The sequence below is a fragment of the Barbus barbus genome, assembly GCF_936440315.1.
Source record: "Barbus barbus genome assembly, chromosome: 30".
Taxonomy (NCBI): domain Eukaryota; kingdom Metazoa; phylum Chordata; class Actinopteri; order Cypriniformes; family Cyprinidae; genus Barbus; species Barbus barbus.
Genome location: NC_136758.1, coordinates 21,409,543 through 21,434,839, shown reverse-complemented (window position 1 = coordinate 21,434,839; position 25,297 = coordinate 21,409,543). Strand labels below are relative to the sequence as shown.

At 38.7% G+C, this 25,297-nt stretch overlaps 1 protein-coding gene across 4 annotated transcripts; it reads left to right on the top strand.

The window, feature by feature from the left end:
* Nucleotides 1-1,825: 1,825 nt before the first annotated feature.
* On the top strand, nt 1,826-24,195 carry LOC306850714 (actin-histidine N-methyltransferase). 4 transcript variants are annotated; one of them, XR_013782432.1, is made up of 14 exons: nt 1,842-1,897; nt 3,376-3,503; nt 4,504-4,596; nt 5,508-5,656; nt 6,785-6,857; nt 7,336-7,592; nt 14,264-14,322; nt 15,393-15,507; nt 16,431-16,505; nt 16,751-16,850; nt 17,407-17,573; nt 18,696-18,781; nt 19,325-19,485; nt 21,060-24,195. XR_013782432.1 is itself a non-coding variant. In XM_079386534.1 (13 exons), the coding sequence occupies exons 2-13, from the start codon at nt 3,401-3,403 to the stop codon at nt 21,522-21,524; spliced, it is 1,803 nt and encodes a 600-aa protein (XP_079242660.1). In that variant the 5' UTR covers nt 1,826-1,897; nt 3,376-3,400; the 3' UTR covers nt 21,525-24,195. The 4 variants fall into 4 exon arrangements, 3 of the variants coding, with proteins under 3 accessions (XP_079242660.1, XP_079242662.1, XP_079242661.1); XM_079386534.1 differs by lacking the exon at nt 16,751-16,850 and having other exon boundaries at nt 1,826-1,897; XM_079386535.1 differs by lacking the exon at nt 16,751-16,850 and having other exon boundaries at nt 3,392-3,503.
* Nucleotides 24,196-25,297: the final 1,102 nt, after the last annotated feature.

Sequence of the window (25,297 nt, the reverse complement as noted above, 5' to 3'; positions counted from 1 at the left end):
TCTCAAAAGATGCTTGCTGCATTCCCACAAAAGCTCTTTTTTTAAACCAGTGACCCAATAAGCCATAATTTTGTATTGTTTGTTTAAATCAAAGCTATTTTGAGCATTGCCGAAAATCCCTCTGCCGATCTAGTTATTTTTGTATTAAAGTTGTGTGGATATTTCATTGAAATTGTATATTTATGAGAGCACTTTTACAGTGCCAGACTGAAATCACATTCGTATTGGATGGTTTTTTTCACACTGGATGCAGCAGGTGGCTTTTGGCGGTGTTATTTTATATTTTTTTTTTGTCTGATGTTTATGCGAACAAAATGAGCAGCATACATTTGAATAAGTAAAGAAAATAGTTGCATATTTTTATGAAAAGGATACGTTATGTATTTGGGTCAGTAAATATTGTCCCTGCTATGCTGTGAAGTGTTTCATGTGAACACAATACCTAAATCATTGGTGTTGAACTACACGCATACATTCAAACTATTTTTGAAATCCAATTAAAAGTGTCCTTTATAAACAGATCTAGAATACACAACTACTGACTTTTTTTGTATTTGTTCAGTTTAAAGCACAAAAGAATCTGAAATGCTGATATTTTCCTATTTTCTTTTCAAATGCACTGCTTCTTTTGTGAATGAGGATTTGATGTATGAATCTTTCATGAAATGCAATGTTCTGTGTAGCTCATCTGTATGTAAAACACATGAAGTTGTATTCTAGGACATACAATTCAGCGCAATGTAAATAACTACTATTACTGTAGAATACCTGTAGCTAGCATGCGTTTATATATTTTTAATAAGCTGTATGTAGCTGAGAATGGACCTGTATTTTAGCTAATAAAAATTCTAAATAAATTGCAAATAACCCTCTTGTAGATTTGAAATAAAACAGAATCCTTTTGTTTGTAAAGTCTCATCTCATTTTTGAATTGCATGAAATGAACAGCACAAATAAGGCAGTGTCTGCCATCTACTGGAGGTTTGATAGAGTTATGGTAATGTTAACACATTGAATGACTTGAGTTTTTGTCTTTTCCAGCAAATGATCAGAGAAATGAGGTGTTTATCCTTCAGAATATGTTATTTCCCAACCCTAGACGGTCTAACTAAATACTGGATGAGCTGTTTTTTCTTAATTCATTCTATATATGTATGTATGTATATATATATATATATATATATATATATATATATATATATATATATATAATTCTATACGAGGTTGCACATTTTCCAATCCTGTATTAAATTTATGTAAAAATGTGTTATCCTACATGCTCACAATTTGTAAATACATAAAAATATAAATATATGAAGTAAAAAAAGAGAAATTATGAATTGTAAAGTGATATAAAAATACCAATTATTTATTATTAAACACATTATAAATCACATTATAAATGGTTTATAACAATGCGTTATGATTTATATGTTGTGGCTGTGATTGACGGTTTCCTCAGCGAATCACGTTGCGCAGACTTTTTCCTTTTATGGTCACTTTATGAACCCAAAGTAAACTTCCAAGCCTTTTCTGTTTGTGTAGTCAAACCAACCTTGTAAATTTGACCGACTCCTCTCACGACCAGTAAAGTCACTGCGAACGGGTACCGCCTTAACGCGAACCAATAGATGCCTACAGTTTAGCGATGTGAAATACATTTACGCTTTAACCAATTATCTCACACGTATGCAGTGGCGTCTTGAACATTACCCAATTACAATACGCTCTGTACACGTTTAAGGCGGGACAAATGCGTCACTGGGCCAATCCGCTTTTTGAAAATTGTATTAGGGCGTGGCTTTGCCTCTGAAGTAATGTTAGGTTTTACCAGCAGAGCGAGCAGAAGAGGATTGAATTCCAGGTTGACAGGAGGATACCTGCAGTCAATTGGAAGGTAGTTTTGCTGTTCAATCGGATTAAATAATGTTGGCAAATGTGCACGAGGTGTTTACGATAGTTAAACGTCATATAATAAGCCACATGCCTGCAAATGCGTCGCTGTAAAGGGTGTGTAATTCAACAAATTGCGAAATACAAGCATGCTGGTTATTAACACATTGAATGTGTCTCAAAATCCTGCGAGCAGCCTACCTAGACAGCATATCTGGGCGTCGTAGGCTGCTTAAAGCGTTCAATACGCTCGATGTTGTTGAACGTTTCAAATGTGCCTATGATGCCCTAAAATGATGTTAATGTAGGCAGGTTTTGAGACACTTGGGCCATGACAGACAGATAGATGAGTGGATGTAAATATGAACGAATGAATGTATGTTTCTTGAGGTATTAATTCATGCATTTGGCTAATTCATGATCACTGGACCACCCAGTGTTTAAAATGAAGACTGACATGCAGTAGTGTGTAATGTGAAGCAGGTGATCATCTACTGCTGGGTTTGAATGAATGCATTGGGCCAAGCTGAGTTATTTTAAGGCATCAGTCTGCTTAGATCATTATCTAATATACTGATCTTGTGTTTTGAATTTTTCTATGTACAGTTTATGTTGTTTGTTGCATGTCTTTTGCTATCTAATGCTGTCAGCCAGTATAGTTGCAGTGCTGCTGCTGGTTCTCTTGTGGTTTCAATCTTAAGTAGCTTACTTTTAAGTGTTTCAATCCAATTTGCAGTTCAGTAATACAATTGGACCTGTCATTGTTTAGTAAACAGTTGGCTTGGGGTGTTTGATGGACATATACATGGTCGAAAAAAGAAACTGCATTTTAAGGAAATGGTCCAAATCATGTTTTTTCTATATTTTTGATTTATTCATGAGTGATTGCTGTCGTAACAACAACAACAACGCTTTCAAGACGTATGGTTAACTATAGAAATGTTCTTTTAGTGGTCTTTTTGTGCGTTGCCCAAATTTGTACAAGTAGAGCAGTCAGACCATTTTTGAAATATGGGAACAGCTGCCATAGGAGTCATTATAAAATGTATCTGCATGGAAGTTTTATGCTAATGACACAAGTTTGTTGTATTTGATGAGTTTCATGTAAGCCACACGTTTAGTGTTTACAACGAAGTACTTGATTTAGGGCCCTTTGGCTCACTGTGGCCATCCATAGAATCCCTCACGGAGACCATTAACCTTTCTTGGCAGTAATTCTAGGTTCTGAGATTATTTGGATGTTTCTACCATTTAGTTATGAATGTACTGGACCTAAATATTTACAAGAGTTGTAGAGTTGGTACTTCTCGGACTATTAGCTCATTTATTGGACAGCCTTCTAGGTTGCATGAGATATGAAGCCTGGTCATAATTTAACTTGATTTTTTTGATAATTGAACTTTAATTTTAGCTGTAATTTAAAATAATCACATTTAATTACTTTTTATTTATTTTGTTGCTTTCAACTTGCTATTACTACAGCCATCCTCTCTCCCAGACCAGCAAGATGGGTAAAAAGAGCCGAGTGAAGACCCAGAAATCAGGGACCGGGGCCACAGCTGCGGTTTCTCCGAAAGAGATGATGAATTTAATCTCTGAACTGCTGCAGAGTGAGTATAAAGCATTCTTTATGGCTGCATTCTTGTTCTGATATACCGTTGCAATGAATTACTCTCATGAGGAGCAACACTGTGCATCGCTGGTACACAAAAGGCTTTTGTGATTATGCCATAATCGCATTACATGATTGTTATAATATTTGTTATGGCAAAAAAAAAATGCAGCTGGATACTGAAAATTGAGCCTCTTTAGTTAGAATGGTTTCTTTATGTTTAAGTAAATCTACTTTGCACTTGTTTATAATAAAGAACATCCTTTTATATTAAAGGATTTACCAAGTCCATGAATGTCACGATTTTTACAAAAACAGCTATTAGAAGACAAATCAGCCAGCATTTGGTTACCCCAGTAACTGTACTTGGTTCACCCAAAAATGAAAATTTGCTGAAAATGTACTCAGCCTCAGGCCATCCAAGATTTAGATGAGTTGCACTCGAGCAGATTTGGAGAAATTTAGCATTACATCACTTGCTCACCCACGGATCTTCTGCGGTGAATGGGTGCCGTCAGAATAAAAGTCCAAACAGCTGATAAAAACATTACAATAAGCAAAAAGCTGTGTGTTTGTAAGAAATAAATGCATCAAGATGTTTTGAACTTCAAATTGTTGCTTCTGGCTAAAATGCAAGTCCTCTAGCCATAATATTGCTTTCTCAAGTGAAATAAAAACAAGATATTAATTGATAGCTGTCAGTTATTCTGACGGCACCCATTCACTACACAGGATCCGTTGGTGAGCAGGTGACGTAATGCTAAATTTCTCCAGATCTGTTCTGAATCTGATGTAGCATAAACTCATCTACATCTTGGATGGCCTAAGTTTGAGTAACTTTTCAGCAAATTTTCACTTATTTTTGGTGAAGTATTTCTTTAATATGGAGCACTAAGCTGTTTCCCCCATAGTCACTCATTGCGTTTTGTTAATCTAAGCATAAGCGATTGTTAAATGTGAATTTATTGAAATATTTTTATTTTCTTTCCCCCATTCAGAGTGTAGCAGCGCTGCTCCCTCTCCTGGGAAAGAGTGGGAGGAATATGTTCAGATCCGAGCTCTGGTGGAGAAGATCCGTAAGAAACAGAAAGGTACACAGTTGCTTCAAATTAATATGATTTAGGAGATTTGAAGCTTTTACGTAGTATGGTTTGCCTTGTGATTTTGCCATTGGCCGTTTTTAAGTAGTAAAGTATTAAACTGTCCTAGTTGCAAGAAAAAAGAGGTCAGAAAAAAGCAGATGGTGTGGAACACCCAGATGTGAAATTAATTCTGTCATTTACTTGTGCTTATGACTTTTTTTCGGGGTGAATGAGAAATGTTACAGAATGTCTTTTGAAGATCTTTTCACACAATTCAAGTGAATAGAGTTGGATCCTGTAAATCTTCAAAACTGTCAAAAACGAACAAAAGTCGTCTATATGGCTTTTTTAAATTATTTTCAAGCCGAATGATAGCTTGGCCATTTGGTTCATTTTGCTATAAAAAATGTTTTGGAACAACATGAGGGTGAATAAATAATGTTTTTGGTTTTTTTTGTTCTTAAGAGAAGCATAAGTGTATGTGAAGTCTTATTACCACAAAAGATGGGATGTTACACATTTCTTTATCTGATAGAATGACTTCTATAACAATATGCTCATACGCAGTAAGTTGATGTACTGTGGCAGACACAGAAATATCTTTGGTTACAGTGATGTGATGACTTGAGTAAGATCCTATCACGTTACTTTAGAAAAAAGTAACGGTGGGAGTCTCAGAGATGTGCATTAGAACGCATAAATATCCATTAGAATAAATGTTAGACAGCACATAATGCAGTAGGGTACACAAGAGTAATGGGTAGCACTGTTTAGGTCCACTTGTGTGGTTTTACAGTAACATAATACAGTATAGTGCCGTAGAATAATGGAAATCATTACATGGAAAACTTCTCATGCTGATGTTCAATATACATACAATAGCTTAATCAGCTCATGTTGGGGTGGTATTACTTCCTCAGGGATGTCAGTATCTTTCGAGGGAACCAGGGAGGACTTTTTCTCCGAGCTGATGGCCTGGGCTGCTGAATGCGGGGCTTCTTGTGACGGTTTTGAGATCTCCAACTTTGCAGATGAAGGATATGGCCTGAAGGCTGCCAGAGATATCAAGGTTGGTTTCTTTCTCAGCTAGCCCAGGGATTGTTTGATGGTAAAATGGATAAGACTATTTTAGTTATACAGTATGTCGGATACATGTTTTTTTTTTTTATCTTGGTTTGTTTTTACAAGTTCAGTTCTTGCAGCGCCTTTGTCTCTAAATGGGCTGTTCCTAGCCAAAATAAGCTGCAATATGAACCAGATCTCATGCTGGTAGTCTTCCTGGCATCAAACACTTATATTATCGAACTTCAGTCCATTGTGCTACATGCTGGCTTTTTCTGCCACCTACAAAGTGTCATATCTTGAGTGTTGAAGGATGAAAGTAACTCATCTTATATATTGGTTGTAGATACAGTAGATGATCATTATTTGTGTGGTCCTTCTTGATATTCAGTAACCAAGTGGTAATTACAGGTGTGTATATGTATTGATCATAGCTGTTTTCACCATCGTCCTTGAATATATAGAGGTTATGGATCACTGCACATCATACTTTACTTCCAGACTTGATTGAGTCAATGTTCAGATGGTTTTGAATGGCTGCTACAGTTGGCCTTACTGATGTTTTTAGTTGCTTTTGCTAGTGAAGTGAAGTGACACTGCCAAGTATGGTGACCCACATACTCGGAATTCGTGCTCTGCATTTAACCCATCCAACGTGCACACACACAGCAGTGGACACACACACACCGTGAATACACACCCGGAGCAGTGGGCAGCCATTTATGCTGCGGTGCCCGGGGAGCAGTTGGGGGTTCGGTGCCTTGCTCAAGGGCACTTCAGTCGTGGTATTGAGGGTGGAGAGAGCGCTGGACATTCACTCCCCCCACCTACAATCCCTGCCGGCCCGAGACTCGAACCCACAACCTTTGGATTACGAGTCTGACTCTCTAACCATTAGACCACGACTTCCCCAAGTTATAAAATTATAAATTATAAATCCCCAAGTTGTTAGTTATAAAATGCATTTTTAAGTTGCTGTTTAAAAAAATTGGAATTTGAATGTGCCATGAAAGGACTAGCCCTGTAATTAAACTAAATTTGTATGTAACGGTACATTAGAACAATCGGTGCTTTTGCATGTATGTTTTTGACAATGACAATTTAAATTGTTCTGTGGGCTTTCTGTCCATTTCAGGCAGAGGAGCTGTTCCTGTGGATCCCAAGAAAAATGCTGATGACTGTAGAATCTGCCAAGAACTCTGTCCTTGGTGAGTTTGCATAGTTGTAGCAATGTCAATCTTTGACCTCAAACTCTGACAGTGACATGTGACATCTCCCCCCACAGAGAAAATGGACACCACATTTATATAAATGTTACTTTATTGTTCCAGGAACATTAAATACAACTTTTACTTCTGTCAACAGCATCTGTGACATGTTGTTGATTACCACAGAAAATGTATTAAACTTTTTTTTTTTTTCCATGTAATATTTATGTTTTGTTTCAGCTTTATTTCAATGGCTGAGAATGATTTTTGATAGCTTTAGTTAACAATAACAACACTGGTTCGAACACGGATATGGTTTTCTGAACTGTCTGCACAATGGTGCATTTTGAAAATGGTACCAACCGTACTGTGGTTTACATGACCTGATATGAACTCCTTTAATTCTCCTGGGTGTGGTTCCTTGTAGTCTTGGGCTTTCAAATATACCAGGCTTTCTAAATACACCTTTTGTTCACAGGGCCGCTGTACAGTCAGGACCGGATCCTTCAGGCCATGGGCAATGTGACTCTGGCTCTACACTTGCTGTGTGAACGGGCCAATCCCAGCTCACCTTGGCTGCCCTACATCAAGACCCTGCCTGCTGAATATGACACACCCCTGTACTTTGAAGAGGAGGAAGTGCGCCACCTGCTGGCCACACAAGCCATACAGGACGTACTCAGTCAATACAAAAACACAGCACGCCAGTATGCCTACTTCTACAAAGTCATCCATGTAAGTCACACAGATTCTCTCTTAATTGTCTGTGTATATGTGTGTGTAAATATAAGTTATTTGATATTTTTCCTCCAACTGATTCATTTAGCTAGGTTTTTAATTTAGAGAGTGACAAATGAAAACATCGCAGTCAAAATCTTAACTGAATTAATACATTTAACTGCCAAAAGCATTTTTACATGTATAAATGCATTTTAAAAAAACATCAAATTGATTCATTTAAAGCCTTTTGTACATTGAAAATGCAATGTATTTTTTATAGCTTGACCCTTAAAGACTTAAAACATTTTTGGGGCACCTGACACCTGTATTTTCTTAGTTATTTAAGACCTATTCTAGCAGTTAGCATCAAGTGTCATATATCATTATAAAGAGAAGAACTTGAAGTTTCAGTCTAGCTAATTTAAAGTCCCAATTTTTCTTTTGTTTTCTCTAAGAATGAATGAATTACCAGAATTTTAAGAAAAACGCGAGCAACAGTTGGGTGTTTTTTACTGTGTACTCAAACAGAAACTCCTGAAGTTTGGATTAGTTTTTTTTTAGAAAGTTGTATCTGGGTGTTTTACACTTCCAAATAAAATTTTGTCGACATATAACATTCCCCAAGCAAGTTATAGCCATTTATTACAATATTGTTATAAGCACTTTTCAGTGAAAGACAAGTCTATTTAGTTTACTAACAAAATAGATGTCCCAAAAACATTTGGTAAAGAAAATGGAATCAGTCTTATATAATTAGAAAACACAGTATAAAAAGTAACTTTTTCAGAGAAATATACTTTCAATCTGAGTATGAACGACAAGTGAAGTGAAGTGACATACTGCCAAGTATGGTGACCCATACTCGGAATTCGTGCTCTGCATTTAACCCATCCAATGTGCACACACACAGCAGTGAACACACACACACACCGTGAACACACACCCGGAGCAGTGGGCAGCCATTTATGCTGCGGCACCCGGGGAGCAGTTGGGGGTTCGGTGCCTTGCTCAATTCGTCCGGCTGCGGCGCCCGGGGAGCAGTTGGGGGTTCGGTGCCTTGCACCTCAGTCGTGGTATTGAGGGTGGAGAGAACGCTGGACATTCACTCCCCCCACCTACAATCCCTGCCGGCCCGAGACTCGAACCCGCAACCTTTGGATTACGAATCTGACTCTCTAACCATTAGGCCACGACTTCCCAACAAACACAAACTGTGCGACTTTGGGTGTTAAATCAGATACTGTTGCCTTCTGCATGCTGTTTTACACATTTACCTTTACCTAAATAACCTAAGAGGTTAATATAGGCCTAACTTAAGCATCTGGTCTCACTCTTCAGCTACAGATATCCCTGAATACACCACAAAAAGTGCACAAAACTTTCTTCAGTTGACTCGTAGAGTTGTGCTCATATGTATGGCAGTTTTGACTGATAGCCCTATCTGTGTCTCATACATGGACTGCCAGCCGTTTGAGTGCTGGGCTCTTTAAGCAATCAGCGCTACAAGTTATTCAGACTCTCTAGCCACATGAATAGCTGTCCTTTACACTGCTGTCTGCTGAGGTGAGGAAATCCAGTTTTAAAAGGATCCCTGCCGTTGAAGGCACATTGGAGATGGGTAAAAGGAGCTTTATAATGCCCTCTTGCACCCAATTTCAGGGCCTCTGATAAGCTGCCATTGACATGGCTCGGAGACAGTGCCGCAGTGGCAATCTTTGGCCAGCAGGGGGAGATGTTCATCCCTTAATGTAGTGTTCAAAGCAAAACATAAAAGAGCATGAGTTGGTTTGCTTTTAAATAACAACATGCATGTACAGAAGTGTTAAGAGACTATGATATGCCAAATGGTATGAAACGTATGGTATGGTATGGTATGGTATGAAGGAACAATAGAAATTTACTTCTAGAATAGAATATCTTCTTGTCACTTAAAAAGATATCTGCTTGTTTCCACAGTTCAAACGAAACAATTATCAGAAATGTTGAGCTGTGTTGTTTTTATTTTATTTATTTTTTTATAGGTCCAGTGAAATATCTGCGCTTAATATTCAGTGGTAGCCTAACCTCTTAAGTTTTAGATTATATGTTCTTTCCACTTTGGTTTCAAAAAGTGCATTATATTGCCATAAAATCTAATTCCAGTGTTGTGAAGAAAATCTTGAATATGCAGATTTATGATTATTAAATGACACATTGAGATGGCAGTTCATTTCAATGGGACTGTAATCTGTCCAATAAATGTTATCCTGTTTCTTGGACCTCCTCTTGGCTATTAAGGAAGCAATAATATGCTCTTCCAGTTCTCCCCAATTTTCATTCAAAATCTCTGCCGGTACATTTTGTTTCTTTCATTAGATGACTGTCAATTAGGGAAAAGAAACTAATATTTCACATTACTGTCAAGATAAGGCATCAAATATTCATGCAAATAGTTAATGTATTTGTCATTTTGTCTGCAAATCTGCTGACATTTTCTTTATTAAATGTTTTGTAGTTTATAAAAGGGGGTTGGCGTGTAATTAGGAGCGGTATTATTGTTTCTCGTACTCTGTTAATAACTTTTAATCAAGTGTATTTATACCATTTTCTATACAGCGACTGAGACAAATAACAGGAAACACAATAAACTGGAATATATGCATCTGCTACTTTAAGCCGTCCGCATCAGTCATCAAAAAGTTAATCAATTTGCATATGCAGTGAACGTTTCATTGTCCATTAGGTGGCAGAAGTGAGTTAAGCTTCTAAAGATACTGGTCTAAATGAAACGTTACTTCCTCTGAAATTAACTTGGTTAAAGTTTGTATTGCTAAAATAAAGCTGGAGGACCTCGTGACCTATTGGTGTAATGAGTTACACACTGATCACACTTTTTAATGAACAGAAAGATTCATTCTGCGTGCATTCGAGTAAGAGTTTAGAGTGAAATGAACATGCTCTGTATTTTATTTTTTTTCTAGTGAGGTTCAGTTGAGGGGGAGGGTTGTCTTGCTGGCCCTTGCTGGTGAGTGTCCTGTCCGCTCCTCTCCTCTCGGCTCTTCAGGTTGGGAGCCAGTGTCACTGTAATGACTACTGTCAATGTCAGCCTCTCTTCTGAGGCGGCCGCAGATGACCGGGCTGGAAAATTAGCTTGTCGCATTGGCTTTGAATTGAATTGACCTGATTGTACCTTCCACACATGACTGACAACCCCAACCCCCCCTTCTTCTACTTCCTCCTACCGCCTGCTTTATCTGGTACCTGCCTCCCCCCTCCTCCCTGCCTCTCCTCTGGAAGAACTGAGAAAGCAAGGCCCTTCACCTGCTGGAACTGAGGAGCTTTTTATATATATATATATTTGCCTGCGTGAAGAGGGATAGGCTGTTGTCAACGCCGGGTGCCCTCCGAGGGGTATCCGAGCACCTCCCGTGTCCGCAGGGGACCAATGATAGTCGCGTGTTCCTCACTGGGGCTGGATGCGTGCATGTGTGTGGGGGAGGTGAACCTCATAAGGTGACCCCGGTATGCAGCGAATGCAAAGTAACCTTGGTGTGCTGCATCTGCCGCTGTTGATGAGAAATGAACAGGGTCCCTGAGGTATGCTCTCATCCCACCCCCTCTCTCTGCACCTGGGAAGATATCTGTCTGACCTTCCTGATGCAGCTCGGAAAATGAGGGAGAGTTTGCGACGTTGAACGACGACGTTCATTTCATCATTTTTATTATGCACAAAGTCGAATGTCTTAACGGAAGTAAGGAGTAAAATCAATCCCGTTTGAACCTCAGCATGCAAACGGATGACGAGCTCTCTAATGCCGGCCAGTGTGGCGGATGGGGTGCTTGGGGATCTCGGCTCCAGAAAGACCTCCTGGAGGCCACCGGCCAATTAGTCGCATTTCCCACTGTCCTCGTTAAGGAGAGCAGGCGCTCATGGTGGGAGCTTTTGTTTTCTAATTGATTTACAGGGCCGTTCCCCCCTCGTCTCTCTCTGAGCCGCGGTGCCTTTGTGGCACATGATGAATTACCTCTCTCTGGTGATGCTAATGCATCACAAGCTGAACCTGCAGCGGTGCAGCTGCCCTTTATCTCCAAAAACTACACCATCAAACGTGCCGTCTAAAACTACCTTCGTTTCGTCTCAGACTACCTCTGTACGTGCGCACATCTTACATTTTTCCAGACTAGAGGCCTTATCCTAACCCACAGCGCTCTGAGGGATCCAGGCAGACCTCTTCATGGCCTTTCTGCAGCCAGGTTCACCCTTCCCCCTGAGGTTTATCACTCTGTTCAACTAATTATTGCCTTAATTGAATCTATTAAGGTGCTTGGGCACTCGAGTATTCAGCTCTCAGAGGGCTGAAAATATCATTAACGACACTTTAACCCTTTTCAGGTCGCCTATAATGGTTACCGATGCTCAAAGATGTTTTTTTCCATCTTTATGTAGCTGGCCTCAGCACATCTTCCTACAGGAAGTCTGGAGAGCCGCTTGAGACTCTCTGGAGATTTGCCCTATTACTTCCGTCAAAACCTGTAATATGCTCCCCCCCCCCCCCCCCCCCCATCCTTACATGAACCACTTCCCTTCATCTGCAGTGTGAGGCTCAAACCCAAGTCACTGAATTCTTACTCGTTGGCTTTACCCAGAGCTTATCTTTTAATGGTTGTCCATCACCCTACGTGAGTGCTGCTACCAAGTCGGCCTGTTGCCAGAATTGAAATGAAAGGAAGTAGACAGGCTTTGCTCTGTTATTATATCATGCTTTACAAATTCGCAGCTGACCTGTAGACCTTCATCCACCTGTGTTAGACCTTTGCCTGGTTGCTCACAAGTGGGGGCAGCTGAAGTACAAGTTCTTATGCTCTGCTATAGGGCTACAACAATGTCAAAACGACTGTACTCTGCCGACACACTGAGTCACAGGCAAAGATATGTTGTGGCCACATGGTATCACCGTCTTCGCTAAGTGTGTGGGTTCTAGACCAGAAAGAGGGAATACAGGGCTCAATTAGTGTCAGGGAAGTTGATTAATGGGGAGAGACATGGAAGGTAAAAGTTAGCCACTACTTCTGAGCGCTTGCGTTTCATGCATCTATTCCTCAGTTTGCGAGCCTAATGGTACAACTTGGTTGACAGGAGGAGTTTGCGCCCCCTTTCCAGTAAGCACACATACGTCTCGGAGACATCTGTGAAGGAGTGCATTACCTGGAAACCTTCGCATTGTATTTGGAAGGATCCTTCAAAAAAAAAAAGCACAAAAGGGGATGTTTTGCAGTGTTCATTCTGATCTTTTCCATACAACAAAAGCTTGTAGCATGAATTTAAAAGCACCATAAAAAGTCTTCTGATGTCATGTAATAATGACAAACATTATAATTTATATTATTATTCACTGAAATTTTTTGTACTGTTCAAACTTGAGTCTCGATTGGTTACTGCAGGGATTCCCCCTTTTTTTATTATTGTCAGAGGAACGTGTATGACTTAAAATATTTACTCTTAAGTATCTCCTTAGATTTTATTTTAGTAATTTAACAAAATATTCACGTTCACACTTCTCTGTTTGGTTAATAGCCACATGACATGCAGGTAAACTAATAAAATATTTAATTTTGCTTGGTGTTTATATATATATATATATATATATATATTTTTTTTTTATCATTTAATTATCAGCGTTTCATCAAGCCATGGTCAGTTGTTCGTCATTTGAGAATTACATTATCAAGCATTTGCTGAATGTTGATTTAACATTCACTGTAACGGTTTAGCAGCGTTGAGCAGAATCTTTAATAAACAACATCTTGCAGTTGAAAAGCCTCATGTCGCAGAGAAGTTTTTAAGTTATTTTGCATGCAGATCTGTAAGTGATTTATCATTCGAAGTCTGCCAAGTTCACTTTTTCTTTTATGCTTTGGTTCCAGTGTCTGTCGGGCAATTTTATCACTCGTACTGTGTGATGGACTGATCACCTGAGTCGTGATTATGATATTCGAGCACAAGCTTTTTGATGTATTGTGTTATATACATATCAGCGCCATTGCGGTTTGCGTGGTACCTCATTGTGGAGTACAGTGCTTAATTTCACAGGACAAGCGCCACGCACACAGCCGTGAGAGCACCTGTGGGGGAAAAGAAGAATATCCTTCACTCTCAGCTTCATACCTACGTCTATTTTTATGGCTCATTTTGCATGTTCAGGAGGGTGCTACGGGCTGGCTGAATTTGACCCTGGCATTCTTTGCTCCCTACCTTTTTTTTTTTTTTTTCTTTCTACGGGATTGTAGCTTTTTTTTTTTTTTTTTTTTTTTTTCCTCTCCATGACACCCGCTGCAAATGAGCCCTTGGAGGGAGCGAGTCTGTGGCTTTAAATGTAGATTTCTGTGGCACCAGTGGCTCTCTGTCACACAAATTGATGAAGCAGATTTATGACGGCTGCTGGGCACAACAAATTAAGTTGACAGTGATGTATGGGGGGCTAATGCCACTATGATCCTTGCATAGCACCACTGGACGCTCTCTGCCTGGCTACACTCTTGTTAGGATCTGTTAGGCAGCCACATAATGAAATTCCACTGACTGATTTGTGTTTTTTTTCTTCTTGCTCTCTCTTTCTTTCCTCCATATCTCCTTCTCTCTTGTCCTCTCTCTTTTTTTTCCTTTTTCCTTCCCTCCACTCTCTGTGTTCTTCATCTTCAATTCCCAGACTCATCCGAACGCCAGCAAACTGCCCTTGAAGGATGCTTTTACCTTTGACGACTACAGGTTGGTTGAAATGTCCTATCATGTTAAAAAAAGTAGAACTTCTCTTCCCTGCTGAGAAAAGATCAGGAAGACGAGCCGTAGGTTGGTTGTAGGGCTACGCGATGGCCTTTAAAAATGAGGCGTTTGTTCTCATTGTTCTTTCATTAGCACCAAATTATCTGTGAAGGAATAATTTATTATTGGTCCCCTTTCATCTTCAGATTGTTGAATATGATGCAAGTCTGTGCTCCCGTTGGGTAATGTGCGAAGAGAATGGAATAGCGTCTTGTCACAGCTAATGTTGTCTTCGGTGGACTTCATGAAGTTTCTTTTAATAAATTACGTCCAGATTATTTAGACTAGATAAGACCTTTTTTTTTTTTTTTTTTTTTTTTTTTTTTTTTTTCTCTTCAGGACAAATTCAGATCTGAGGTCATTTTATTGCCTTACATGCAGACTATTAAAGCAGCTATATTCTGTACTTTTTTTAAAATATAGTTTTCTCTGAAGTTCACTTGTAATGTAAGAAGATTTATGACCATTTTCCACCCTTGCATTGGCTTTAAGGGATAAGCATGCCATTTTTACTCTTGTACATTTAAGAATTCTAATATACAAATGACCCTTGTTTTGATTGGTTAACAATTTTGCATGCAAAATGAGCATCAGAACTGAATGTTTATTTTGTTAGCACACATTACTTGTCTTTATTAAGGATCAATTAATCCACAGTAAAAATAAATAATAATAAAAAAAAGTATCATCTGCAGAACATTCTAGCTAGAGATGGCAAGGGTGGTGATGTAAATACCATGAAGATTTGAATGACCTATTTGCAGATTAATGTCTATACAGGTTCTGGGTGGACTGGGAAGGGAATTTTATTTTGGGTCTACATTAAACTCGATTTCAAAAGAGCAAGAGAAATCCTGTTTTCCATTATATTCCCCTTTAACATAATCAGCAATTGTAGTAGATCAAATGCAGAGACAATACTTTGAAATGGTCCAGAAAATACCCATTACTTCAATCAGTTTTGTGTCTGTTACAAATATTGAATCTGTTATGAAGCAGTGCTATTTGTATATCAGGTGGGCAGTGTCCTCTGTGATGACCCGTCAGAACCAGATTCCTACAGCAGATGGAAGTCGGGTCACACTGGCCCTCATCCCTCTCTGGGACATGTGCAACCACACCAATGGCCTGGTGAGTATGCAGCACTGCTTCAAAATGAACACAGAGCTCCTCATCAAAAATCATTGAGTAGCAGAAAGCTTTTGCAACCCATTCAGTTTAACCATTTTTCTATAAATTCCTGCATGGCATGGATGTTTACAGTGCTTTCACTTGTACCGCAGTCTTGAAGTACAGAAAAAAAAAAAATTACTTTTAAGGAATGCAAGAGCATCTAATGTGATTTTTCGGTAGATTATGCCTTCATCCCAAGGGATCTTTTATATTTATTTGGATAATTTGTCTTTGATTGCGTTTTGTAGCTCTTGCCACAGAGCAATATATCGCCTCTGTTCATATGATTCTGTAATGCACTTATATCCTAAAACGAAGTTTTGTTTCAAATTATCATGTGCATTGAAAATCACGGTCATTAAAATGTGTAATGAAATGGTTTTCTGGTAATCCCCTGGTTAAGGTTTAATAAAAACACATTGTATGTGTTGCAGCAGTGTTTTTCGGACAATTTACTCCGTTTATTTGATTTAGTTGATTTCTGAAGATTTTAAGAGGTTAAATAGTGAAGGATTGTATTTGTTAGGGTGTGTTATTTTAATAGGTTGACTATAACTTTTAATAAGTGGCGTTTATTTGTTGGATTTGCCGTGTTTTGTTTTATTTGTCTTTTTCTTACCCACAGAAATATTTCAGAAAATAGCCTTGCAGTTGTGGTTCCTAAATACTTCTAATTAATACTTTAAAGCTTTTAAATATGTTAAAGTAGCAAAAAAAAATAGCTGACCAATTATGGCTGATGTTAACATGAGATCTTATAAAAAATGGACAGTGCTAAGGTGTCCAAAATGTTTCAATCACTCATCTTGTAAAATATACCTCGGCTCAGGAGTATATTAAGTTACTCAAATATTCACAAGACCTGTTCTGTTCTGTTCTAGATTACGACTGGCTACAATCTAGAGGATGACCGATGCGAATGTGTGGCTCTCAAAGACTACAAAGAGGGTGAACAGGTGAGTCTTGCAACACTATCACATCAGCTCAACCATCTTAATATCACAATTAGGGTGACCATTAGTCTTTACAGCAGAGTATCGCCGACAATATCACATCTACCCATGTGATTGACTAAATCAGCGGGTGTATTTCGTGCCATGCTCTGTCCACCTAATGCACTTGTACATTTTCAATTTCCATTCGCGCACTTTCACCTCAGTGCTATTGCTTTATGCTTGTGCTTCCGTGATGCATTTATCAGCCAGCAGCCATTATGGAGGCCCGGGGGTAATATCAGAGCGGAGACATTCAGATCCAGCCATGGGGAGAGCGGATACGCGGGGCACACAGTGACAGGCCAGGTATACACCCCCACCCCCCTCCAGAATGTGAATTATTTGATAAGATTCACAGAGACAGCCAGTGGAAGAAGAAAGAGAGTGCGGGGGCCGGTGTATGGGACTCGGACAAGCGTTGGGGGGAGTAGGAGGGGCCGTTTCTGGAGCATCGCTCCGAACAGAGCCGTTTGATCCCTGATTCCTGCTGCTGATTTCGCACTGGGCTGGAACTCAATGTGGAGAGGCTGAGAACAGAATTGAACTGTGATTTTTCTCGCCCCCTCTCTTTCTCTCCAGCACTATGTTTTATCTCTCTCTTTCACACTGTATATGCACAGCACTATCTGTAAATGTTGCAGATGTACTGTTGAGCGGAAGACGTGAGCAGTGTTTGAAAAGACAGTAGTATGGGAAGGAAGTTTTCAGGGCTAAATTGCCACTGGTTAATATCACATCCGTTCCCATAGACCTGTGCATCCATGAGTTAATGAAATGAAGGGCAGTGCTTATACTCATTTATTCTTTACTTTAGCAATGTGTCATAGTTATGCCAAAGGTTTTCTGGTTTCTCTCCCCTCAGATCTACATATTCTACGGTACAAGATCCAATACAGAGTTTGTGATCCACAATGGTTTCTTCTTTGAGGACAACGCACACGACCGTGTGAAGATTAAGCTTGGTGTGAGCAAGAGCGAACGTTTGTATGCCATGAAGGCCGAGGTTCTGGCTCGTGCTGGGATTCCTGCGTGAGTAGCCTGTACAGGAATGGCAAACCACATGATGCACGTCGAGTCAGATGTTTGTTTTTCTTTTGTAGCTTTTCTCTTTTTTTTTTTCTTCATTATTTCTGCCATGTTCAGTCTAGTTTTATTTCCATATAAACCCATTAGACCTCATATCTCATACTCTGTATTTTTTTTTATAAATTATTTTGCTGTTAAATGCTGACAATGATCTGCTCTTCACAGCGCTTCTTGAGCTACAATGCCCTCAAGGATTATTTGCTTTAGATGAGCCATGAAAAATGTCATCATATGATTATAACCAAGCGAATAGGAAGTTTGGATAGACACTTAGACAAAAATTGGCTAATAACTTTACTTGAAGAACTGCTATATAATAAAAAAAATAATGATAATAGTGATTTTTATTATTATTACTATTGTTGTCTTTTTTGAATACTATTATTATTATTTTTAATATTATTATTAGTTGATAACATTTTGATTTATTTAGTAAATTATTTTGGTGTTTTTTTTTTTCGTGAGGGTGGCAGTAATTCTGGAGGGCAGCTTACATGTTTTTATAGCTGTAATCTATAATGTGTAAGGTTTTCTCATGTTAACACCCCCTTCAATCCTCTCCCGGTAGAGAGTCATGCTGCTGCAGGAATCATCATCCAGGTGTAACAGAATTACAGTGCTGTAAAACCTCTTCTATTGTGGCATAATACTATCAGTGAATTTTCTGTCACACAGATCAATATCCTTCAAGTCTCCAAAACAAAATCCACACAGGCCCATATGAAATTACCTTTTGATTCAGGTCAGAGCCGAGATGCTCCGTTTCATCCCACTGTAAATCAGACAGGAAGAGGCCATAGATATGCTCCAGTAATTAAACAGTAAATTATAAATGATTGAGCGTCTTTTTAAAAATGCATCAAGTTCAGTGGCCTCTCATCGCTTCAGATCAATCAGTTGTCATGCGACGGGGAGCAGCGCCGTGGTCTCGTGCAGGCAGGAGGCTTCCATTAGCACCTGCCCATTCTGCTGGAGTTAATTGGGGTTTAATTTGAGAGAGGTGGGGGGGAAGTCAGTTGGAGTAACACCCTGCTTTGAACCTTCTCCGGTTCTTCTGCTCCTCAGGTCCAGTATCTTTGCCCTGCACTGCAGCGAGCCGCCCATATCAGCTCAGCTTCTGGCCTTCCTGCGTGTCTTCTGCATGACTGAAGGTAAGAATCTTTGTTTGTCACGATACCTTCACGTCTGTCACTAAGGTACACCTGTGGGCCATAAAACAGGAAATGAGATGCCGTATTTCATATCACATATTTACATTAAACTAGTCTGGACAACAAAGCCTAAACAAGTGTCCCTCAGGTGTTTAATTGATCAAGACAGTGCGGCAGATGTGTGGAAGGACTGATCCAGAGTCAGTGAAATATTAATAAGCATCTATGTTGGAGAAGTTTTTGTCATAAATCCCATAAAGCAAGGCCATGTCCTCTGGCAAGACCTCTTAAGTCTGAGCTGATACATTATTCAGAATTTGTTAATTTTTAAACGAAGCGAAGCCCCTGTGCTGGGGGCTTCTATTTTACTAGTGTGACAGGATTCAGCGGTGTGCACGAGCAAAGCACTCGTTTGGCAAGCCCTTTCATCTCGTTAGCAGCCGTGTAATCATACCTTACATAATCGCCGCAGATCAGACCTGCCGGCTCACTAGCACGGCAGATTACTCCCTTAACCAGAGAGGTGTGCATTTCTGATTGCAGAGGAACTCCGGGACTACCTGGTGGGTGATCACGCCATCAACAAGATCTTCACCCTGGGTAACACTGAATTCCCTGTCAGCTGGGAGAACGAAATCAAGCTGTGGACTTTCCTGGAAACACGGGCTGCGCTGCTTCTCAAAACCTACAAGACGACCTCAGAGGTGCTAGAAGAATGGCAAACAATCTTTGAACTTTCAAGATGATTTTACAAAACATCTTTAAATAGTTTAAAAATTTTGATTGCATAGGGAACAAAGGTAGCAACGTTCTTCTATTTGCTGCTCAATAAATATTTCTCATCAATTTTAAAAGCAGCTGTGCTGCTTAATATTTTTGGGAGAGGTTTCAGGATTCTTTGTTAAAGTTCAAAAGAACAGCACATATTTGAAAAAAATGAGTCTTTACTGAATAACATATCTAATAAATTATTTCTTATCTTATACATGTTCAAATGCGCGCACACACATTTACTTGGCTGTGTACATGAGGCCATTGCATAGACTTCTATTATTTTTTACATATAGTTACACATTTTATAACTTTACCATAACCCTAACAAAAGAGTCCTGCTTTTTATTTCTGTGAATACAAAATATGCTATATAGTTCTGTACATACAGTCAAGCCAGAAATTATTCAGACACCAGATATATATATTTATTTATTTTTTTTTTTATTTTTTTTTACATTTACTAGTGGGTGTAGGACACCGGTTCATTTATATACTGTAAGCGAGGATAGCAAAATAAAGGAAACTGTGACATATTATACCCAAAAATTCTTCATGCAGTGGACTACCAGTAAAATTGATCATTTGGAACGAAAAATTATTCAGCCTTTTTGACCTGACCATGTTTTGGTTTCATTGGTAATGTGAACTTTTTACACCATAGACTTAACAAATTTAAGCATTTCATGGTAATTGGTTGACCTAAATTGGTATTATATAATTGTGTACTTAAATTTAACAGCTGACAGCTATTCAGCCTAATTCATTACATCATTTCCTATCGAAGTTACCTGACATTAGCAAGATGAATTTTGATCTGACACAGTTTAACTTGAAGTTCTTGTAATATTTTATTACCATTTTCTGAACTATAGCGAATAGACTGATAATGTGAGAAATGTTGAAAGTGTCTGAATAAATTTTGGTTTGACTGTATACGCACACACACAAATTAGTGCTGTCAAACGATTAATCGCATCCAAAATAAGTTTTTGTTTACATAATGTATTTGTGTGTACTGTGTATATTTACTATGCATATATAAACGCATACTCATACAGTATATATTTTGAAAATATTTACATGTATATGCATATATTTATATAAATATATACATGCATGTGTGTGTATTTACATATACATAATAAATATACAGTGCACACACATTGTGAGCAAAAACGTATTTTGTATGCGATTTAATCGTTTGACAGCACTAATATAAATTTGTATGAATAGAACAATATAGAATATTCTGCATTCATGCGTATATTTGTGCATACACACTTTTCGTATTTGATTTTTGTTCAAATGAAAACATTGAGACAAAATGTGGAATGACTTTTCTTTCAATTTAGAATGAAACTTTGTTTCTTAAAACATTAACTGCTGTACGTTTTGTCATAAACTGATTTTGTAATCAAGCCATTTTGTTTTTGATTGGTTAAAAATAATGATCATGTTAACCAGTCGTCATTAGTTTAATATTCTCTGTTGTTGTCATGTTCAGGAGGACCGCTCCATGCTGGAGAAGCCCGACCTGTCCCTGCACTCCCGCATCGCTATAAAGCTACGGCTGGCGGAGAAAGAGATTCTCGAGCGCGCCGTGTCCTGCGGTCGGGCCAAGCGCCTGCACTTCCAGAAGCAGCTGGACGAAGGGGCCCCACTGCCACTGTACGAAGAAAGCGACATCGCCCTTTTGGAGAACGCAGATGCCAAACTCCCCATAATCCTACGCAAACTGGAAGAAGAAGACGAGCGTGTTCAGGAGGAGATGAACCTGGCTCAAATCAAGCCGGACGCTGCCTGCCTGCACTCCTCCAAGACACCCGTTCTTAACGGCCAGTGTAAAGATCTCAATGGTACTCAAGAGGATCCTCCAGGAGGTAATGCTGTGGTGAAAGAGAGTGAGGTTGAGAAGCACGACCTGAGTACCAAACGAACTGAAGGTGAACCAAAAGTTGGTGGCAAATAGTCTCAACCAGCGCACGGTGGCAATCTTAGTTCCTGCTATTTATTTTCGTTTAAGAGACTCACAAATAGGAGCAAAAGCTTTCTAAACTAAAGCAGCGGATTTCAGTTTTTTGTTTTTTTTATTAAATGCAGCTTAAGCTAGCTCAAGCTATAAGAAGCCTGTTGTTTGTTTTTATTTTGGTTTGTTGGAGTTTTTAATCAGTGCCACATTTGGTTTCTTTTGTAGTAGCTTCGCTTGTCCTGCCAGTAAAAGGTGGTAACAAGGTGAGGAAGTAACCAATCATATGGACTCCCATCTAAATGAAGGCTTTCTCGGACTTCACAAAATGAAAGGAAAAAAAAAATGTATCAGACTTTAATATGGCAATGTTGCCAAGGATGTTTCTGTTTAGCTATCTAAAATGCTGATTGGGAATTTTACTTCTCTTTAACCAGCCGTTGCTGTAGATCATGACAGAAACGTGCTTGACGTTTAGTGCTGCTTGACAATCATTACTCTTATGTTCTGACATCGATCTGTAAAGAGATCATCACTGCCTCGCTGCACGCTAGTTACTTTACTCACATAAAAAGTAAGGTTACTGAAAGACGTCAGTCCCAAAAAAATATATATATATTTTTATGCACTTCAGAGAACAGTCAGTGCATTCTCAAAGTAAGCATTAGTTTTGGATTTGAACCAGAGGATAAGAGGTTGTTGGTGACCATGTGGTTACTCTTTGCTCTGAATGTAATTCAAGGTTTGTGTGTTAAAGCCATTCACTCTTCATTATGTTATATATATTAGTTTAAATTCTTCTGTGCTTATGAAACACTTTGCGGTTAATGGACATCGAGACTATGATCTCTTTGGACTAACTTCTCTCATACAGTACGTGATCTTTGGGAAATGTATTTTTGTTTTCCTTATTTTTATGTAAGTATTCACTGCAACACCAAAACGATCTCTCGCATTTGTCGTGCAACTGTTGTGATCATCTTTAAGCCTTAACGAAAGTCATTTAGTTGGATTCCAGATACAGAAATATTGATCCATCACCCACAAGGCACAACTCTGTTCCTGTCAGCTTTTAAATAACAAAACATTGGGGGCTATTAAGGAAATATTTCACCCAAAAATTAGAAATTACCATTATTCACTCACCCTAATGTTGTTTAAGATCTGTGTATTGTTGTTTATTTATTGGGCACTCTATTCTAAGTCTTTTAAAGATATATTATGCGTTTTTTTTTTTTTTTAAGCTTTTCAACACTTATTTAGATTAATACGAACTGTCAAAGAGATGCATAACAATTCTTAATATGACAAAATATTTAAAAATAAATAACATAATATATAGGGTATTATATGACGGCAAGTAAATAATGACAATTTTTGGGTGAAATAATTACATTTTAGAGCTGTTCCTCTACCCAGTCACATGATCCATCAGTAGAGACTTGTATTAGGTGATGGGAGAAACTGATCAAAATATACACCCAATGTTTTGTTATCCTTTTGAAATTGTGTACATGAACTGAAATGTCATTTCCATTTCTGTACAAGTATTTAGCCCAACTAAACGGCATTGTTCAATATACTGTCCAGCATGGTTTATGTTGAAAGATGATGAGTGTATGGAAGCCTGTCACTTGTTCTTGCTGCTTCTGTATATAGATTTATAGCTTTGGAAAGCTAACAGCTTTAATACACTTATTCTCAAATCTTTAATGTGATCTAGCCATAAAGAAAATGCACAGTGGATTGCACTGACTCCCAGTACGTCAGTACACAACTGTATAGGTAAGAGCCATTAGAGTCTGTCTACAATGTCAAGTCCAAGATTAAAGTTCTGTGCATTTTTCACCTGAATCAAATAAGGTGGAGTGCTTTTCTTCAAATCTTTGACCTGTCTATCTGTCTTTAAGAGGGCCTTTTTTAAAAAATCCCCATTAGGAGACATAAGGGCACTCGTCCATTGTCCTTTCATTCTTCGTTTCATTTGCAGGGGGAAAAAAAAGATTTTATTTAATGTATTTTTTCATTCTTTGCCCCCCAAGCCCCATTACAAATTTATAAAAGAAACATTATCTTGAATCATTTAATTCGGGGCAATTAAATTTTGAAATTCCACATTCATTATTCATGGGCTTCAAGATAAAACCCCTTTAATCCTTGAATAGATTATTATAATGGGCGATAGTGTGGGCAGTGGTAAACTCGGGCAGCCCTGCACATGTCCGGTATTGTTAGTATTCCTCATGTCAGGGCTGAGAGTAGGAGTGCATGGAGCTCCCTTTGCCCTGGGACTGTGCCACCAAAGTAATTCTGCCTATGAATAATACACAGCGCTTCTATTAATATAGAATGCTGTCAGACCCTAGGCGGAGGACCCATTGTCATGCAAGTATTTACCAATACATGTGCCTTTCTTGAGAGAGGGGGGGCTTTCTTCGGGGTCACATTTCCATGTACGGTAAGTGGTCGAGTTCCAACCACTGCGCTCTTAGAAATAAATGTTCCATAAAGGGATTTTCAGCTCGCTGCCATACATACTGTATGGGTCTTTAGAAAACCATCTACAATGGGATCCAGAATCTGAGACTTCTAGTGAAAGTGTTGCTTTTGCATTTTAACACACAATTTGCATAGTTATTTGAGTTGAATTACGTTGAAATAAACTTATGAATGTATTTGGTTTGTCTCTCTTTTTGCTTTAATGACAGCAACACTCGAGCTTCACAAGTTTGTGTAAAACCTGTGTAATGTTCTCCATTATTTAAAATGATCCAGAGAGCATCTTGTGCTTCACTGGAAGCAAGAAGAACTGATTGTCGATACAAAGAGTCACACTCAGTGATAAAGCAATAGTGCAAAATATTGTCATTTTATGTGATTTACTATATATATATATAGTACACTCATATCCCCATGAGTGCTTCAGTTATTCAGTGAGCTCTAGAACAACTCAAATGTAACTAACTATAATGTCAAAGAAAGAACTTTAAATCTCCGAAATATCCATATAGCAACTCATATTTAGCAAAAATGGTTTTTGAGAAGATGGAGATTCTTTGTGTTGGAGGTCTTGAGTCCATCTGTCATATATTCATGGTCTTGATTTTGACTATGAGTTAAAACTGTTCAACTTAACTAACTTACTTAGGTATTGAAATGTAATTAAGCGGGTCTCCTTTACAACACTGTCTTCTAACAACCCGTGAACTGTCTTCTAACAACCTTATGCTTCTCAGCACTTAATGCAAAGTGGGAAAGTTGTCTTGTGAATGCTTTCTGCTTGTAGTCAGATCTGTCTTTTAAGCTATTCAGCTCTTCTAATGCTGAACCGGTGTCTGTGGCCTTGTTACTCTGTCAGCTAGCGTGTTGAGAAGAGCAGTTCTGCAGTTAGTTCACATAGTGTCAAGTCTGCCTTGAATCGAGGATTATTGGTATCTTGTACTTTTCTAGCTGTGGGAAGACCCTCTTGTTTGTATTTTAAGCGCCAAGCTACCTCTGCAAACAGTTTGGTACATGAGACATTAGGTGGTCGGAAACGGTCTCCAGTTGAAGCAAAGGCCACGCAGGTGAGAGAAAGCAATTTTGTTCTTGTACGAGAATACTTCAGCACGCATGACTTCTGGTCTGTGGTTTCTCAGCTTGGGCTTAGTTAATATGACACATGGCAGGAAAGTGTTAACGGTCATATTTATAAAGAGCCCTTGAACAATCACAGAGAAACTGTCTTGTTCTCCCACACTTTAAAGTGGTCACTGTTATATTTTTTCGTTTTCTTC